The sequence below is a fragment of the Diabrotica virgifera genome, chromosome 7 (assembly GCF_917563875.1).
Source record: "Diabrotica virgifera virgifera chromosome 7, PGI_DIABVI_V3a".
NCBI classification, from domain to species: Eukaryota; Metazoa; Arthropoda; class Insecta; order Coleoptera; family Chrysomelidae; genus Diabrotica; species Diabrotica virgifera.
The window spans coordinates 211,975,039-211,987,615 of NC_065449.1; the positions used below are offsets into that span (position 1 = coordinate 211,975,039).

General features: G+C 30.7%; 1 protein-coding gene across 13 annotated transcripts in view; it reads left to right on the forward strand.

Annotated features, from left to right (window-relative positions):
* The first annotated feature begins 6,660 nt into the window (after nucleotides 1-6,660).
* Nucleotides 6,661-12,577, forward strand: part of LOC114340505 (serine/threonine-protein kinase mig-15) — a 315,391-nt gene continuing 309,474 nt past the window's right edge. For 9 of the 13 annotated variants that reach the window (XM_028291254.2, XM_028291296.2, XM_028291262.2 and 6 more), the window contains exons 1-2: nucleotides 6,662-6,975; nucleotides 7,164-7,229. In XM_028291254.2, the coding sequence (XP_028147055.1) occupies nucleotides 6,910-6,975; nucleotides 7,164-7,229 (132 nt within the window). In that variant the 5' untranslated portion in view covers nucleotides 6,662-6,909. Of the gene's footprint in view, nucleotides 6,976-7,163; nucleotides 7,230-12,577 lie in introns of all 13 variants that reach the window. The other 4 variants (XM_028291316.2, XM_028291333.2, XM_028291310.2 and 1 more) reach the window with 3 other exon arrangements.

The window sequence follows — 12,577 nt, forward strand, 5'->3', positions numbered from 1 at the left end:
TTATAAGCAGCAACGAACCTGTATTTTGTTAGATATTATAATCACCTGGCCATTGCCATTAAGAGTACCTAAGTATTTAGCTTTTATACTTTTTTATATATGTTTGATTTAAGAACCTTTAATTTTGCCCTTAAAATTTATTTGGTTTGAATGTGAATTCTATTTGCCTTGAATAGAAATCAGTCTTATTTGTCCAAATTGAGTACCTAGGTAAAATTTTTTTGTTCACTTTGGTGTGGTAGCTTCGAAATTTTCAAATTTGGGTATTCCCAACGTGTAAATCAAGTATTATCTCAAAAATAAAATTACATCAGTAAAAACTATTTTCAGATAATGTAGAATACTTACTAAAATGCTCCCATTTTTAAAAGTATTTTGAAATTAGAAAAATGCAGAAAGGGAATTCTACTAACCACCATTTAGTATGACATTTCTACGATTTTTTAAAAGTAGATTCATATATTATAGAATCATAAAATAGTCCCCTTTTTGAAATTACTTTTGATGGAACCTTTACTTTTGATGGAGCGCAATAGAAAATATAGGTAATAGAATTCAAAATGGGGGTTATATTTTCTATTGACCCTCAATTATAGTCACCATTAAATTATAATTAAACTTCAAAAAAAGAGTAAAGAAACGAAAGAGTGGATGACCAAGAAAAAGTTGGATAAATGAAACCATAAAAGGAAGTAAAGTCAGAGGAATGAACTAAACAAAAATGAAAATGATATCGAGAAATGAAATAGAATGGAAAAAGTGAATAGGCGCCAACACAACAAAAAATCCGTCACTCTGCGAGTGAAAAGGATTTAAGAGAAGAAGATATCTTCTTACATAGCTTATTCATATGAAGCAGAAAATAATTAGATGTTACCTATCTATTAAAATAACTGTAACAATAACTCTGATAAGGCCTGATATTATGTTCAAAAGTAAGGAAATATTATATAAAACGTGATTTATTTATTATTCTAATATTTAATTTAAATTTTTAGCTCGATACTCATAGTCTTGTGAGATACCGTGGTTTTCATTATTCGTATGTGTGCCATTTTGTATGAATGTATAAGAATGCGAGAACAAACCTCAAAATAAAATTAGTATTACCTTTGCGTTTTAAATAAAGTAAAGCAACGTTTATTAAAGAAAAATACCAAAATATGTTGTAATAACACAGTTAATGTATAGCATGTCAATTTACCTACAAGCTCCACCGAAATGTAGTACCTAGTATTTCACGTTCTATTTTCTAGTATGTAATAATTATATTACCCTGTATACATAATTATGTTAATGTTTATATAACTGAATAGAGAATTGAATAACCTTTCAAATGAGCTAGCACACGACCCCTATTCTCATTTTAAAAATCATCGATTATGGGCGTGATAATCACGCCCATAAGGATGACGTCACTCGTATGATATATATATATATATATATATATATATATATATATATATATATATATATATATATATATATATATATATATATATATATGCCCACATATCATAATTTAAAAATAAAAATCGACCTGTTTCGGGATTTTTCCTTAACCTTTAACTACACGCGCTGGCGTACTTTGTACGCCAGATATAGGAATTCTATTGGAAATATATTTAAAAATTTTATTTTTGACCTTGCTTATTTTTCTAACCTGTCACTGGAATGTGCTTTACAATTTGGTTTTAGTTTCGTTATAATCGGCGTTCTTGAAAGATCGTAATTTACATTTTATTATTTGTTGTTTCCGGTGGTGGACAATATACCCCAGGATTATATTACTATAAGTCGTAATATAAGTACATATTTTAATTGTTTTTTAGTCATTATGGCAAAAAATATATTTTTCTTTGTAAACAATACTTTTTCTCCTGTAAAAAATCACATTTAAAAAATTTTTTATTAGTAATTTTATTTATCATGGAATCCAGTTATTCCATGATTCCAGTTATAAATCCCAATTGGCTTACTGAAAAGGAACTCCTAGTATTCACTGATGCCGAATAAGGTTTATAACAAACAACTAAGTGTATTTAAAAAAAAATTAAACAAATCCGCTGTTTTTAAGTGTATTTTCTTGTGGCGTACAAAGTACGCCACGCGTGTAGTTATGTTATAACTTGATGGGCGGGTAGTTAAAGGTTTAAGTCGCCAGTTTATAAAATAACGAATTTATTCCTTTCATTTGCAATTTGCACCATACTGTATACATACCTAATACACCTTAAATCAATTTTAGAATAACAACTTGGGTAGTTTAAAAAATTAACAATCTGTATAAAGAAGAAAAATATTGCTTTATATAAAAATAAATTATTTAGGTACTATACTAGGTACATTTTTCGATATTAATATTTTGCATCTATTTTAGTTTTAGTCTTCTACAAACATTTTATATCATATCACTCGTTTATTTAAAATTTAAATCGTACTTCAAACAAATAATACGCTTACCACACAATGTTTACAACGGTATTATGATAAAACCATAAAAATTGAAAAAATTCAAAAAATAAACAGGAAAGTGTGTACACTCTTGAAAACGCGAGGTTATTGCACTTTAGTTTTTTATATAACTCAAATTCAAACTCGCCATCTACTGGTGACTTACTTTACTCTTCCTGAATTTTGTACACATTTCTACTCTTTTAGCGCCACCTGTGTGCATCGTAGAAAACTAAAATGTTGAAATCTCACAATGCTTAAAATTCCATCGACGTGAAAAGTTTATTGTAATAAGGATATAGTTTAAAACAATTTCTCGAGTTACCTAGATAATATTGTTTGTATTTTATATTAAACTTTGACTTTTTCTGCACTTAAGAGTGTAAGCTTACAATTTCGAGCCAATGCTTTTTAAATGCATTCATTTTTTTTTCGAATCGTGAAACATCTAATAAATATTTTTGAAAAATTTAAATACAGGCGGGGGATGAAAGATTACATTATTACCGAGGGCCAAAAGTCCCTTAGAATAAACAAATAAGGATATTTGAATGGGTCATTTGAAATTAAAAATCACACTCAATTTTCTATTCTTTTTCACCCCTGTTAGCTTAATAAACATTATAGAAGTTTTCAGGGACTTTCTGCCCTCGGTAATAATGTACTCTTTCATTCTGCGTTTAAATTTTTTAAAAATACTTATTAGTTTTCTCAGGATTCGAAAAAAATGAATACATTTAAAAGGCATTGTCTCGAAATTTTGCTTCTACGCTCTTAAATATTCTCTGTTTCAAGTAAAAGTCTCCCAATTATTATGCTTATGTATATTTGCATAATTATGTCATATCTTAAAGTATATTAAGTAATTCTTTAACTTTTCTGTACCTAATTTTACTAATTTTAAACGCAATTTTTTCAAAACGATCTTCTTCTTTTAGAGATCTACATTTTCTTTTTCTAATTTTGGATAATGCATTATTTTTTAATATTTAATGAAAATGGTTTTAAAATTTTTCATCACAAATACAAATGTGTGATAGTTTAAAATAAATTAGTGTCTATTTAATTTCGTTTAAAAATCTTGTTATTATTATTAGTAAATTAATGGCGAGTCCGCATTGGTAAATTTTTTGTACGTATTGTACTAACGGTTCGACGCAAATTTTTACCAGTGAGTACGCGGTGTGACGCGGTGCTCAAATAATTTGATCTTCGCTCGAAAACGATAACCGATGGAGCGTGTGCGTTGTGTGCGTCGAAAATTCTTGTGTCCGATTTATGCGACGAACACGCCCACACTAGCACAATTTACTTCGAGCACGCAAACATTTGCGACGAACAGCTTGTTCGACGCAAATTTTTACCAATGCGGACGCGCCATAAGATCTCCTTTTTAAAGACATTGTATTGAAGCTATTTCTTTGTGACATCTTATACAATTTACTATTTTACTTGGAAATAAGCCACAATTTAAGTTGAAAATTAATTGCAGTAGTGGGAGCAAGCAAAATAGAATTCTACTTTAGTGACGTCACGTTGCCTAGCAACCGCCGATTTTGCGTGCTCTCACTACTGTTTCGACCATTGATGTTAGTGATTCCATAGTAAATCAAGAGAAAAAACCAAGAAAAAAACCTCATGATACTATTCCGACATGGAAAGTATTTGGTCTTACATTCCGTTTACTCTCAAAACTAACGCCAAATTCTGATTTGATATTATGTATGTTATAATCATAAATAACACGAGAATTTTACTGTCACCATTGCACGTGGTTGCCTATTTAAAGACAAATCACATGCTATGATTTTTGTGACGGATGTTCGTAAGTTAAAGTTGATTTCATGTCATCGAGTGAACTATCTTAAATATTGGCAATATCATTTTAAATGTTGTTCTAAAGCTATTTTCTTGTGGCATTTTTACAATTTTAACTATTTAAATGGGAAATAAGCCACAATATTATTAAAAGATGATTTTTATTAACGTTTCGACACCCAAATCGGGTGCCGTTGTCAAAATACAAAATACCACTAACATAAACAAAAGTGTTGTTTTAGTAAAAAAATTCTTCTAATAATTTATTTAATTTGACTCATTTATATCGGCAATTCAGATACATATGATACATTTTAAAGTAGAAGACTTTAAAATGATATTGCCAATATTTATGAGTTGCGTTCCTGGGACGACTTTACTGAAAGATAGTTCATTCGATTACATGAAATCAACCCAAACTCAAGAATATCCGTCACAAAAAAATCATAGCATGTGATCTGTCTTTAAAAAGACAACCATATGCAACGGTGACATTAAAATTCTCGCGTTAGAGATTTACTATGAGATCTCTAACGCGAGAATTTTAATGTCACCGTTGCATATGGTTGTCTTTTTAAAGACAGATCACATGCTATGATTTTTTTGTGACGGATATTCTTGAGTTGGGGTTGATTTAATGTAATCGAATGAACTATCTTTCAGTAAAGTCGTCCCAGGAACGCAACTCATAAATATTGGCAATATCATTTTAAAGTCTTCTACTTTAAAATGTATCATATGTATCTGAATTGCCGATATAAATGAGTCAAATTAAATAAATTATTAGAAGAATTTTTTTACTAAGCAACAACATTTTTGTTTATGTTAGTAGTATTTTGTATTTTGACAACGGCACCCGATTTGGGCGTCGAAACGTTAATAAAAATCAGCTTTTAATAATATTGTGGCTTATTTTCCATTATAAATAGTTAAAATCATTTTAAAGTCTTCTACTTTAAAATTTAAAAATTTATTAAGATTAAATTAAATCATTAGAAGATTTTTTTTACTAAGCAACAAAATTTGTTTAATTTATTAATATCTTGTGTTTAGATAACGACCTCCGAAGTGGAAGTCGAAACGTCAATAAAATCATTTTTCAAGTTAAATTGTGGCTTATTTTCCAATTAGAATAATAAAAATTATATAAATGGCACAAAGAAATAGCTTCAGAACAAGATGTTATAGAAAATGTGGAATAATGGGCATACCAGTATAAGAGAATATATTACATTCACTACTTATCGCCGATCACTAAGTCATTTTTGTACAAGACAGGGAGGACATATGGAATATATGATAAGAAAATTAAAGGAAGAGTATGAGCTATGGGAAGTCAAAATAAATATGTGTATTAAAACCGAAGACTTATATGTATTGGATTCGAGTTTGCAGATTTGATCTTAAATTTAGAAGAGAGTACATATTAAGATATGTACATATCTTAAATTTAGAAGTATGGCCAATGGAATAACAATACGAAATGAAATAAGAACAGTTGAATTGGACTTTATGAGATGTCTGTAAATCACAAGAGTAGGGGAGATATGGGGTATAATGGAAGTAGAATGCTCAATTATAAAAACATTGGAAAACAGAATTCTGCAGTGGTATATGCATGTATGTATCTACAAGGAATGCCAGAGTACAGATGACCGAAAAGAATATTGGACTGGGACCCGCCGGGAAAAAGACGGAGAGAAAGTCCTACTATGAGATGGAGAAAGTACATAGGCAATGCTATTATAGAAACCTGAGAGATGGTGACTGGGAGAATAGAGTGAGGTGGAGGATGAAAACGGCGAACTCATAATGGGAGAAACCGAAGAAGAAGAAAATAAACAAAAATTATAATATTATTTGCAAATACTATAGATATAGTATTTTTACTACAAAAGCGATATTACGTAGGTCAAAATTTTTGACGTAAGAGAACTGTCAAAACATTAGAATGTGACTTTTCATTATTGCCATAATTTATAATAAACATGGCAATAATGAAAAGTCACATTCTAATGTTTTGACAGTTCTCTTACGTCAAAAATTTTGACCTACGTAATATCGCTTTTGTAGTAAAAATACCATACCTACCTAATTTGATTAAATACAATTTCTTTTTATCCCTTTCCCTTGTATAGAATTTATGTTTTTACATAGATATATGTGTTGCTATTTTATCTTATATTTACTGTTTAATTATCTGCTTAAATACTTCTATTATATTTAAATAATGTTTATTGGCGTTGTAAAGTTCTTTTGTTAGGAACTTTTACTGTATTATCAAGCCGGTGTACGTAAATCAAGTCATAATCAAATGCCTCGACATGCTGGCAACTGTGCCGATTACCGTCGTGGCATCGGCAACACTTTCAGCAGACTGACGACTGGATTTTCTGTCTTCGTTTACTCGTCGACAGAGAAGGGTGCGCCGAAAGTCTGAAAACATGTTTTGTGTATTGCAAGAGAACGGGTTTTCCAACTAAAAATGCATTTTATACTTTAACAACAGTGTGATACTAGATTTTACCAAATCTAGGGATATACCTTTAATGTATTTTTCTAATTTTGTAGTGTAAAACGAGTTCGTGAACAAGAACGGTGTTATTTTGATTGTTAAAGTGAGTGAACTTAATCAAAATGGCGCATCAAATGCCCCCGTCGGTGAACTGTTCACTGGATGATATCGACTTGACAGCACTTAAGGTAAGATTTAGCCGGTTTCCAATAAAATCCATGTTTCTCGAAGTTCAAAGGCACCATAAACCAGCCCGTTTGGTGCTAATGTCTTCTGTAAACATGTCAGTTTTATGGGTGTGAATCATCCTTTATCACACGATATACACACAACACACGCAACTTTTTCTTTTGTTATCACAACAAATTCGTTGCAGGACCCAGCAGGAATCTTTGAGCTGATCGAAGTCGTTGGGAACGGCACTTATGGACAAGTTTACAAGGTAACAAACTTTCTAAATCTTTGCGGTTTTTTCCCAACCATTCATGCATGTGTCATCTTATGAATTTTCTCAGAACAGACAATGAGATTAGATTAATTAAAGGCTATGATGATGAGTGATACAGAAATGTTGTAAAACTTAAAGAACGTTAACCTTAGTTTAGAAAAGCGCTTTGAAGAATATAGGGAGAGCCAAGTAAAAGTTAGGAAGTGTCAAAATATCCTGGTCAAAACGTTGAAACTATTTTTGTATATGATTCGCTAGGAACCACACGTGGTTATTTTTTGTCTTCTCTTGGGGGCACAAGTTATTTTAAATCATCTCTTACCTATATAATAAATTTATATAAATTGGCACCAAACTTTGTGTAATTGCAACAAAATATTGTTTCTAAACAACAACATATCGCATTTTCAATCATTTACTTTTATAGATTTCTTTTTAATGTTTAATATCTTTATTGTAAATCATTTGTTTTTAACAATTTCACAAGTTATATACAACACAACCAAGGGGTTTATTCTTGTAAAAGTGTCAAATTCTGTTTTTTTAATATCTATATTGACAGACTTTGTTTGAATAGGTAAACATTCATCTTTTTGATAGTAAAATCTACTTTCCTGCATACGTTTTTTCACTTTATCTGTTTTTCCATTCATTCTGTTCAGTCACCTACTATTTCCAATACTTTCATATTTTGATTGGATGGGTGAATATATACTGTGATTGGATGTGAATCATTTTTTTCTTTTGATTTTTTGATTTTGGTTTTGAAGCAATTCATGCTTTTAGCCTCAAGCTTTAAGCAGAAATAAACCATACATTGACATTAAACCTTTTTCGGGGGCTCAAAACATTGTGAAGGAACAAGAAGTACAGAAAATACATTAAGTTTGGCAACCATGCCTGCAGGAGTTCATAGCTCTAATAATTTACATACTGAACCTTTACTTTGAACTGTTGAATTTTTTAAATTTCATATGACTGAGGTCACAACTGCAGGATAGGTTCTGTTACCAGATTGATTTTTACTCTATTTTTTTATTGATATATTAATAGCTAAATCAAAAGTATTACAAACTTAAGGATTCTGAAACTGTTGACTTCTGGTATGTTTAAATTAAATGTTATGTTAAAATTAAGAGAAATTTGTTGAAAAGTGTTCATAGTACAGTGGAACCTCGATAAGTCGGATTAATCAGGACCGCAGCCGATCCGGGTTTTCGAAAATCCATATTGGCAGGAGAATATGGTAAAAATTAATAAAATATGGTATAGTTACAGTTACAGATAAACTCCATTATACAGTATTGTGTGAATTAATGGAATCATTGTGATTTTTTTAATATTCACAGTTGGTAATACTGCAATGTTTTGGGGATGTTTTTCATACATGGGGGTTGGAACTTTGGTACCAATTGAAGGCATGATGAACAGCGAAAAATACAAATCCATGTTGGAACAGCGTTTGGACACCGAACTCAAATGTCAGCCCCAAGGAGGAGCGATTCTTCAACAGAACTCTGCTTCGTGTCACAAGTCAAAGCAAATGATGGAATTTTTTAAAAATAAGAAGATTAGTGTTTTAGATTGGCCCGGTAATTTGCCAGACCTCAACCCGATTGAAAATTTATGGGCCATTTGCAAAGCTAGACTACGCAAAATCGACTGTACTACAAAAATAAAAATGATAGAAGCAATCATTCAGGTTTGGTTTCGAGATGAAAGGATATCTGGGCACTGTCAAAAGCTTGTGGAATCTATGCCAAAACGGGTAAAAGCAGTAATAGCAGTCATATGATGACATATTTCCTACTAAATGATAAATGTTTACCTTTATAGTTTTGTCCAAATATAATTGTTTTCTAAATAAACCGGTTTTTCATTAAAACAGCTTATGATTCCATTAATTACTGCAATTGCAAAAACATAAAATGCATATGCACAGTCAGCTGACATCTAAATTACGTAGAGTTGTATAAAGTATTATTAATTTGTTGGCAAAAAACTCAGTCAAAGTGAAAAAAGAATGTGTGTGTGTACTTACTCACGTAAGAAGTTATACTTCTATTACAGTCGGAAAAATGAAAGAATACCCATGAACAAACATATAAAACACACTGTATTTTCCTGTCACCATGTCACAAAGAAAATTGTCCAGTGCAAGTACATGTAACAATAATTATTACATGTACTTGCACTGGACAATTTTCTTTGTGACACGGTGACAGGAAAATACAGCGTGTTTTATATGTTCGTTCATGGGTATTCTTTCATTTTTCCTACTGTATATGATTTCAACGAAATTAATACAGTAGAGCATCGATAATCCGAACTAATTGGTACAGGGGTAGTTCGGATTATCAAATTGTTCAGATTATCGAACATAATATGTTCAAAATACATACAAAGCTCATAAACATAGTACATATTATGTACATATTATGTTTTAGTTACAAGGAATAAAACACCTGCATAATAAACAAATATATTGTACAGTCGGAAAAATTAAAGAATACCCATGAACGAACATATAAAACACGCTGTATTTTCCTGTCACCGTGTCACAAAGAAAATTGCCCAGCGCAAGTACATGTAATAATAATTATTACATGTACTTGCGCTGGCCAATTTTTTGTGTGACACGGTGACAGGAAAATACAGCGTGTTTTATATGTTCGTTCATGGGTATTCTTTCATTTTTCCGACTGTATGTATTTCTGCATTAAACAAAACAAAAATCCGCAGTCATATTTTGCCCATATTGTCATATTAAATCCAAAAATTCGGTCTGCGATCATATTTGTTTACTTTATATTTTTTTTGTGTTCGGATTAGTGAACGTTCAAATTACCATGGTTCGGATTATCGACGCTCTACTGTATACATACTTTAAACAGTTTATTTATATTTTATTTAAATATTAAACTAATTTTAATACTTACTACTTTCCAAAAATTTTTATTAAAACAATACCAAAAATAAAAGACTAAAACACACACAAACACATTGAAAAATGCCGCAAATTATTTCTGAACAATAATAATTGTTGGCAAAAATTTTAACTAAATACATATTTTCTGAAAAAAAAAATATATAATAAATATACTTACAATCATAATATGTATAAAAAAAATAAAAAAAATAAAAATTTGCATTGGGGATTGAACCCGCGTATGTTAGGGCGGTTGGATTTAAAATCCAAGCATCTTAGATTTTATCCACCTCGACACACTCGTTACATGGGAAGATAGACAAACTGAATGTTTTAGACTTTTGACAGTTCTGGATTTAATGAAATTAGTTTGATTTTTGTGGAATTAAAATATTAAAATACAACAAAACACCAAACATACAGTAAGAAAACAATATATTAGATGAATATTGGTAGAAATTTTGTTGGTAATCATATTATGTAAATCAAAGCATTACCTACTAGGTAGTACATTTTAAATTTTTCAAATAGGTAGGTACCTATGTAATTTTTTATTACAATACTGAAACATTTACAATTACGTACCTGTTGCTTTTAAAAACTATTTAAAAAGTCACTACAACTATAATCTTGCTTTTTTCCCTCACAACAATAAAAACTAATATACACAACATTTGTTTACCCATAACCGACATATTGAACAATTATTGACAGGTCATTGTAAATACCCAATCAGAGCACATGTAACATTTCAGCTGTGCCCAGAAGCAAGACTTTGATGAATTCGCGCACATATAAATTTACTCCCAAACACGCCTAAAGAAGTATACCTAACTTCAAAAATGTTTGTTTTGTCTGATGAAAATCAGTCTGGGTCAGCTGGACTTTCAGGTTATGGGAGGCCGACTTATCGGGTCCCACTGTTATGAGTTTTGGGGTAAAAAGTTGTAAGTACATTGTGTTTTTATGTATTGTCCATTGTGTGTAGCATAATACATACAGTGTATGATCGAGATATGTGCTTCACATTTTCCAATCCTCTATTGTTGGTATGTTTTTGTTGTTCACTTCTTTAAGTATTGGCAATCACACTGCTGCATTCTGCTGATGGATTTGCTACACACTTTTCTACATTTAGTAAGATGAGGGCTGTTTTTTTGATTTTCCTCTTTTTCATGTCTGTTTCCATTACGATTACTGACTAATCTTTCTTCACTCTAGTCTTAGAAAACTATTTCCAGAGTGGAAATTGAAGGTAACTAACAAGGTTACAAGGTAACAAACTTTCTAAATCTGCGATTTTTTCCCAACCATTCATGCATGTGTCATCTTATAAATTTTCTCAGCACAGACAATGAGATTAGATTAATTAAAGGCTATGATGATGAGTGGTACAGAAATGTTGTAAAATGTAAACAACATTAACCTTAGTCTAGAAATGATCCTATATCTTACGAAAATTCCCTATATTTTATGAAAAAAAATATTTTCTGAATTTAGAGTCAAAAGACGAACTCCCTTGGCCTTCCATGTTCCAATGTTATATTATGTACAGGGTGTTTCATTAATAATTGTCCATATAGTAACTGGAGAAACCTTAGCACAAAATACGAAAATTTAACCTAAATCACTTAAATAAAATGTGGTTCCTTCTACTGAGTTACAGGGTGTTTTATCTAAAAATTTAAAAAGTATTTTTGCTCAGCATTTTAAAACTATTCGACATATCCTTTTCATACTTGGCAGGAAGTATAGGTACTATACAAACTACTAAATTATGTTAAACAAACGTTTCTGGATATTACCAGAGGCGTACCGTGGGGGAAAGTGAATGGTTGACCCTTTCCAAATTCTACGCCACTGGCGGAATTGCTATTTTAGTTCAATTTTTGGATTCTCTAATACTTTCTATGAAAATAATATACCCTTCATTTGTAACGATAAAATCATTAGTTTTCGAGATCTTTGAAGTTAAAAATGAGAGATCATTTTTAATTTCAAATATCTCGAAAACTAATCATTTTATCGTTACAAATGAAGAGAATATTATTTACATAAAATTTATCGGAGAATCAAAAGTTACACTAAAATAGCAATGTCGTCAGTGGCATAGAATTTGGGAAGGGTCAACCAGCCACTATCCCCTGTCGTACGCCTCTGGTAGTAGCTAGAAACGTATATTTATCTTAATTTAGTAGGGTGTACAGTACCTACGCTCTCTGCCAAGTATGATAAGGATACCCCAAATAGTTTTAAAGTACTGGATACAAATAATTTTTGAATTTTAATAATATGAATCATATCATAAATTAATCAAAATAACTGTGCCGTTTCATATTTAACTTCAAATATCTCGAAAACTAATGACTTTATCGTTACCAATGAAGAGTATATTATTTACGAAGGAAGTATT